Source organism: Gracilinanus agilis, chromosome 3 (genome assembly GCF_016433145.1).
Source record: "Gracilinanus agilis isolate LMUSP501 chromosome 3, AgileGrace, whole genome shotgun sequence".
NCBI lineage: Eukaryota > Metazoa > Chordata > Mammalia > Didelphimorphia > Didelphidae > Gracilinanus > Gracilinanus agilis.
Window position 1 is genome coordinate 254,417,032 of NC_058132.1, and position 7,725 is coordinate 254,424,756.

General features: G+C 35.5%; 1 protein-coding gene across 1 annotated transcript in view; it reads right to left on the reverse strand.

Annotated features, from left to right (window-relative positions):
• G6PC2 (glucose-6-phosphatase catalytic subunit 2) overlaps positions 1-5,477 on the reverse strand; it is a 13,983-nt gene extending 8,506 nt beyond the window's left edge. The window contains exons 1-3 of the mRNA XM_044666521.1: positions 5,260-5,477; positions 4,460-4,569; positions 952-1,063 (exon numbers count right to left, since the gene is read on the reverse strand). Of these exons, the coding sequence (XP_044522456.1) occupies positions 952-1,063; positions 4,460-4,569; positions 5,260-5,477 (440 nt within the window). The remainder of the gene's footprint in view (positions 1-951; positions 1,064-4,459; positions 4,570-5,259) is intronic.
• Positions 5,478-7,725: the final 2,248 nt, after the last annotated feature.

Below are 7,725 nucleotides of genomic sequence, written 5' to 3' on the forward strand. Positions count from 1 at the left end.
AGAAAAGAAAAGAAAGGAAAGAAAAGAAAAGAAAGGAAAGGAAAGAAAGAAGAGATCAAAAGAAAGAAAGAGCAAACAAGAAAAAGAGAAAGAGAGAAAGGAAGAAGATAGAGAGAAAAAGAAAGTGAGAGAAAAAGAAAGAGAGAGAGAAAGAGAGAAAAGAGAAAGAAAGAAAGGGAGGAAGGAAGGAAGGAAGAAAAAAGAGACTGAGAGACAGAAGGAAAGAGAGAAAGCAAGAAAGCAAAAGAGAAAGAGAAGAAAGAAGGAAGGAAGAAAAAGAATAGCTAGCTAGCTAGATAAATAGATAGACTACTTGCAGAACATTTACTTCTATGTTCTGAAGAGTATTCACTAGGAATGATTAAAGACTCTCCTTAAATGATCTCCTTAAGATTAGCTGGCATCAAAATGAATCAAATTTTATTTTTAATACATTTCTAAACACTTAAAAGATGATATCTGACCAGCTTTTTGGAGCTCAAGAAATTATTATTTAAATGTAAAAAATGAACTATTAAAAGAAGCAGGTGCTATTACAAATAAACAGACACTTTCAGAGAATGGGAAAGTCATTTTCATACTTTCAGTTTTCCTTAAGGAGGGAATTTGCATGCAAAATAAGTCCTTGTATATTTTTAGAAGAGTTATTTATGGGCCACTAAAAATGATAATTATGTTATGGTAACAAAGAGGCATCTAGAACAGGACATTTATCAATGGAAAATTTCCAGTTCTCTGTTGAGACAATGGCCATCAGCTAATTAGAGGGTTATCTTAATGCAAAATATAAATCTTCCATCCATGTTGCTGTTTGGGCTTTGAGGAGCCAGAATAAATAAATATATTTCAACAACTACAAGTGCATTGTGTTGAGATAAATGAAATCAATTGTGTTTTATTCAATATTATCCAATTCAAATGAAATATTGAAGAAACCAATCCAAAGCTGACCTGTGCAGAGTCACTGATGATTTATCTATTCGACCCACAGTGTAGCTCAGTGCAGCTGTCACCATTACATACCAGACACAAGATGATCCCATGGCATGGCCCGATGGACATCCTACAACAATAATAGCAGATGCATTTAAGACATTCTGAGGGTGTAAGAAGTTTTAGAAATGGGCATGAGAACAGTAGACTAGCCCTGAAGACTGTTCTCAGCCAGGAAAAATACCACAATAATCTAAGTGAGTTTTTGAAACCTAGGCTGGGGACAAAGTGACCTCTTCCAAAAGAAGGAGCAGGAAGAATTGAGCCTAACTGCTTCCATCAGACATATTATTTTTTCTTGAAATGTTCTGATTTTCAAACTAATCATTTCTGATAAATCTGAATATTCCAAAATGACTAAGAGGCTATATCTGTAGCCACCTACATTCAAGTGATCTTTCCATTGACTTCAATTAGAGAGAAAATCAAAGCAAATCCCTTTGGAGGGCTGAGATAGGTCTGTTTCCATTAGAGTGGACAGGTCAAATGGTGGATAGAAATTACAGGCAGTGGACACTTGCAAACAACCCATACACACAAACAGCTGTCCCTGCCAACCCCATATGGCCAATCTTGGGTCTAGTTGCCATGGTAGCCATTTCAAAAAAGCCTGGAGCTTTTAGAGAACTCGGAGATACAAAAGGGAAGAAAAAAGAAAACATGAAAAAGAGAATGACTTAGGGGACCCCCTTCCTGGAGAAAAGATGCCTAGGTCAAGTTCTCCACACTGTGCTTTTCCTGCATAGAAATATTACCTCTTCCCAAGTGCTGAAACATTTTGTCTTTGCTTCATCACATTACCTGAAATCCCACCCGTTAGAGATTAATGTGTACCGCCAAGCCATCTTTTCTTTTTTAAATGCTAATACTGCTAGCAGCATTAGGGGCACTCTATGAGTCATTCACAAATGCCTAAATTAGTCCAGTCAGCTTATTTTATTCTCTTACTAACACCTACCTGAGAGAAGCAATTACAAAGAAGAAATGGGAGTTTTGATTGGGTGAAGAGGGAGGCAGGGAAGCAGATGATTCTGGAGCATAGGCTATTTTGAGGAAAGTTACTGGTCTAGATGAAAGGTTGATGACAATCTGAGATAACTGAAGATCTAAGAAAGGGCCTCTAAATGAAGGGTTCTTCCCTTTGGGTTCATGAATTTGTTTTTAATAGAAATTATTTCCTTTGCATTCCTATGTATTTTATTTTATAATTTTAAAATATTATTCTGAAGAATCCATAGGTTTCTCCAGATTGTCAAAGGGATCCATAGCACAAAAAAAAAAAAAAAAAAAAAAAAAAAAAAAAAAAAAAGCCCGAGAACCTTTGAGAAAGAGATGAAGATAGAGTTGGTTCCAAGTGCCAAAAGCAAATTCTACTTAAAAAAAAAATTTTTTTTTCCTGAATTTGATCAAGATCTGGTCCTGAAGAAGAAAATAATTCTCTACCTCATCTGATCTGAACTATAAAACTTGCTCCCAGAATGAAGAAATCAGATTAGTAGCAATCACACCAAAATGAGGTATCCTAGGAACCAAATCATGATCTGTAGATATTCCAAACAATTTATTCATGAATTTAAAAAAGCATAATCCATATTTAAATTGCTTGCTAGCTACTTGTTTAAGGCTAAATTATTTCAATTCCCACCTATCAAGGATGGCTGTCATAGTACTTATATCAGCTAAGCCAAAGAGGTAATTAATTGACCCTAAAAAAATTAGCAAGTCAATGAGAAACAATTTCCCATTTCCTTATAAGTCAAATTCTTTATTTTTTTGGCTCAGAACTGTGATTTCATGATATAGGAAACTCTCAATAAAGAAGCTATCTTTCCATGCTGATTGGTAATGGTTCTGTAAATTAAAAGTCTTAGAAAGCTTCCCAAACCATAGTGGTCTAATCATTTACCCAGGGCAATAGTAGAAGTCAGAAATGGGGCTTGAACCCAGGACTTTAAATCATCTAATTTTCTGCTATGCCTCTCTATTTTAATCTAGTCTAATCTAGTATATCTAGTAGCATTAACTTTATGCAACATAATATATAATATAATTATGTCATAGTATATGTCATACATATGGCATAATCATATATAATTATAGTATATGTAATATATATTAAACACATGTGATAATTTAATACATATAGCATATATAAAACTATGTTCTAGCATAATCAATTTGTAATTAAAATATTTTATAAATATAATATTGCATTATATTTATTATTATGTATTAATTATCATGATATTGTTATCTTAGTTATATAACAACATATTAATTATATGACAGCATAATTCTCTGACTTAAAAGCAATGCAACATTATTTTCTCTTTTGATTACTTCCCTTCAAACATCCAAACAAAAAGCATCATTCTTGAAAACAGAAACTCAACATTCAGGCTAAAGTGTTTACATTCTGATTATGTTAGGATCTTATAATAGAAAAGAAGTCTATTCATGCATTGCATATGCATGAAGAGAAAGATGAGACATTTGAGCAACTGTTCTGAGGTCAGACACACTCTTTTCTGTTAATGGGAATACCAGGAAACTCTTATCATTCCTGTAGGAATACTGTGTATGACAGTCCATTCTGTAGCCATTAATGATATTCTCAGAAGAGCTATAATGCCTTTGAAAATTGCTCAACAGCGTCTACATCAACATTTCTAGAATCACACTGTAGTTCTGGGAATGAATGTTAGTTGTTGTTAGAGGCTGCAGTCAGTCCAAAGCTGTGTTGCTGAGTGAATGCTCAAATGACAAAATTATTTGAGCAGTATTATCTTATTCCATTTTTTTGTGGATAATGCAATAGAACTTGGTTATTCATAAAAAATCCTGTCCTGCACCAGAATATCTTTTCAACTACACATCTGAATATTAAGAATTCTTCCCCAGATTATTTTCTTTATTCTATTTAATTTAACAAGCACTAATTAAGCATCTACAATGAACCAGTTACTATGCTAAACTCCCTGTGATAGCCCAGTGCCAATTTGTTAGATTATCAGTCCCCCTATGTCCCAACATGATGTTAACTGTTAGGAAAAGAGAGAGAACACTAGTCTTTGACTCCAAAGTTGAAGATTTTGGTTCAGATTTAAGTTTTGCCTCTTATCATGTCACTTTGAGTAAGTCACCTTCTCTGAGCCTCAATTTTCTCAGCTGCAAAATGGGGATGATATTTGCACTAGCTATCTCACTGGGTTGTTGTAAGGAAGGTGTTTTGTAAACTGTAATAAGTGATATAAATTTAGACTTATTATTCTCAAATTTACGTATTATTAATAGCTAGCAGGAATTTTCTAACCACCTCATTTTTCAGATGAGGAAAGTGTAGAGAGACCTAGCCAAGGTCACACTGTAACTTAATGACAAAATCAGCATTGCAAACCAGGCAACTGGAATCATTGCTTTTCTGGCTATCATACAATCATTCTGAAACAAGCAAAAATATTCTTACCTGGGCCAGTTTCACATGTTGTGGGAAATTGTTCAAGCCATGGATTTGAGTGATTTGTGTAGATCTGAGTTTCATGGATCCACCAGTAGGGGCGATGACCAAATAAAATCCTAAGTTAAGAAAATTAGCAAATAAAATAGCACCATAGACACAACTTTCACTTCTTAGGGCTAATCACAAGTCATTTTAGTTTTCATCACCACTTGTAATTTTAACCATACAATGAGGTTAGCCTCCTTTACTTAAACATGCTGTCGTCTTTAGGTTATTATATTTTTTATGGGAGGGAGGGGCTTAGCCTGTGATTTAATTATTATGGGAAATTCCCAGTGAGGAAATCCTCCTGCCAATATAGACCAACATCTACTCTGCAATTTATTGTCTTAAAAAGATGTCTGAAGTATGAGAAATTAAGGCATTTGCCCACAATAACACAGCCAGTATTTGTCAGAGGCAGGTTCTAAGCTCACTTCTTCCTGACTGTGAGGTCCATCCTTTAATGAATGGTCATGTGGTAGAACTAGAAATTATTCTGAAGAATCAATCTTGTTGAAACCATCCATTTGTACTTCAAGCAAGGGTCCTTCCTTTGATTTTGTTGAAAATTATTCAAAAGATTTAGGGAAGTAACTTAACTGTGAAAGTCCATGTCCTTGTAAGTTCTGTTCTGGAAAAAAATAGTTATATGACTAAGACTTCTTCCCAAACCCAAGAATGTATTCTGAAACATTTTAGTCGAACTGCAGTTACAATCTAAATAATGATGGATTTTATAGAGAAAAGGGAAAAAAAAGTCTTACCATTTAAATATAAGATTAAACCAGTCCCCAATGACAGCTACCCATATCATCTTTGTTCCAACTGTCTGATTAAGCTGAAACCATAGTGGGAAATAAACTGAAATTATATTCCGGGGATCTCCCACATTGGACATGAAATTAAGAAAATTATGGTAAGCTCGATAGTCCTTCTGCAAATGTTGAATCACGAGAATGCCATTCCTGTGAAGGAAATCCATTCCTAAAAGAAGACAAATCCGAGAGAAGAACTAAATGTAATGCTTTCCATTGCTTTTATAGGGTACCCAGGTGGCATGTCTGGTTGTTATTATAACATGTGATTCTGCCCATCTGGGAGGAGGCACGTCAGTCCTTTGCTGGTGAAAAGCTTGTCTGTTTATTATTTTAATTGGAGGCAAAGAGGCTCTCAAGTACTTGTTGATCTGCAGCAAGTCATGAGAAAAGTAGGATAGGGGGACAATGTATGCCTTATGCAACCCTCTTTTTGTGGCATGAACAGTTGGACCATGTTTGCTTGAAGTTTTTGCACAGTTCATTTCTCTGAAGGTTGGGACATTTGCTTTTCCTTGCTTGACTAGAGATATATGAAAGTCATTATCACATGTCAATAAACTCTTACAGGCATTTTGATTTCAAATAGAATATGGTTATCAGTTTATTTACTGGGTCTTTCTTTATAAGCAGCAGGGAAGAGTGGATCAAGTTCTCGATTTGAAGACCTGGAAATTAAAGAGCACCTGGGTTAAAATTCTGATTCAGACACTAGTTGTGTAACTATAACCACTGTACCTCTCTTTATTCATTTGTAAAATGGAGATAACCCTGGCATACTGGGGCTCAAATGAATTAATCCATGTTATGCATTTTGCAAACTTTAAATCACTTTATTGAATTCAACTCAAAAAATTCAATTAAAAAAGAGTTTATTACTAGAAAGGTATTGTACTAAGTTCTGGGATAAAGAGCCAAAAACAAACTGTGCACGGTGCTTTGCTCCTAGTACTTGATAAATGTTTTTTTTTTTCATCCATTTATAATGAACCATTGGGCACCTCACATTCTCTTGTCTGACTAACTACAGAAAGGTCAACCTTTTTTGTTGTTGTTCGAGTTCTCCTTATAGATGCCATAGGGGCATCTAGGTAGCACCCGTGAATTGGGCCCGGAGTCAGTAGGACCTGGGTTCCAATCTGATCTCAGACATTTCCTAGCTATGTGACCCTGGGCAAGTCACTTAACCTCAGTTGCCTAGCACTTCCCCATCTGGTTTAGGGTTGTTAATAGGCTAAAAAATAAAGGTTAAAAAAATCCAACCTGCTGCCAAGACTAGTTCTCTATCTTCTGCATTGGGTCAGATGTTCCTAAATGTCATTTTCTCTATTTATTTATGAGATACAAAAAGTGGGACAGCAAAGGTTTAGGTGACTAATGCACCAACGGGGTGCCATTATTGTTAAATAATTTTATCCATGCCTGGGAGTCCTGAAAGCAGGTTTATTAAATTGTCAGCAAGTCCAGACTGGGCAGAGTTGTTAATGTCACCAAAGATTGAAATAGGACACAAAGTAGACTGCAAAAATTAGGGAAATGGGCTATCAAAAATAGTATGTTCAAAAGGTACTCTTACAAGACCTCAAAGCAAATATTCACATGTACTAATTCAGAAAGGGCTAGGTAAAGAGCAGAAAGAAAGGCTGAGGCTTGACTATGAGCCAGAAATGTAATGCTGTGAGTCAAAACGTTCAATATAATGTGCTCAAGATGATGGTGGTGATGGAGGTAGGGGCAATAAGTCCCATGGGAAGGCAGGGACTACTTTAGATGATTTCTTAATTGTCCTTTCAGATCTATAATTCCATTTACCTTTCTAGTTTATAGCTCTAATCAAGTCATTTGTATTTGTTTCCTTTTGGTTATTTTTTTTAACCCCTCACCTTCTACCTTAGAATCAATATTGTATGTTGGTTCTAAGACTGAAGAGTGGTAAGGGTGAGGCAATGGGAGTTAAGTGACTTGCCCAGGGTCACACAGCTAGGAAGCCTCTGCATCCAAATTTGAACCTAGGACCTCCCATCTTTAGGCCTGGATCTTAAGTCACTGAACCACCTAACTGCTCCCTCCTTTCAGTTCTTTAAAAGCAAACAAAAATAACCCCGTCAGCCCAAACCCCTCCAAAAAAATGAACAACTAAACTCTAGATTCTGAAAATACTTGTTAAAATTAATCTGAAAGCAGCTAAATTTTCCTTTTTAGTTAGAATTTGGGGCAGAATGCATCAGTTGCTTAATGCTTTAGTATTATGTCAAGGGCTTATAGAAATTCCTCACTTAGAGAAGATATTTATGAAAGTTGGGACACATCCAGCATGGAAGAATGAATGAAAAAGGCATTTATAAAGTCCTTCTGTGCCAGTCCCTGTGATAAATGCCAGGTACAAAAAAGGCAAAAGGCAAGAGAACCTCCACT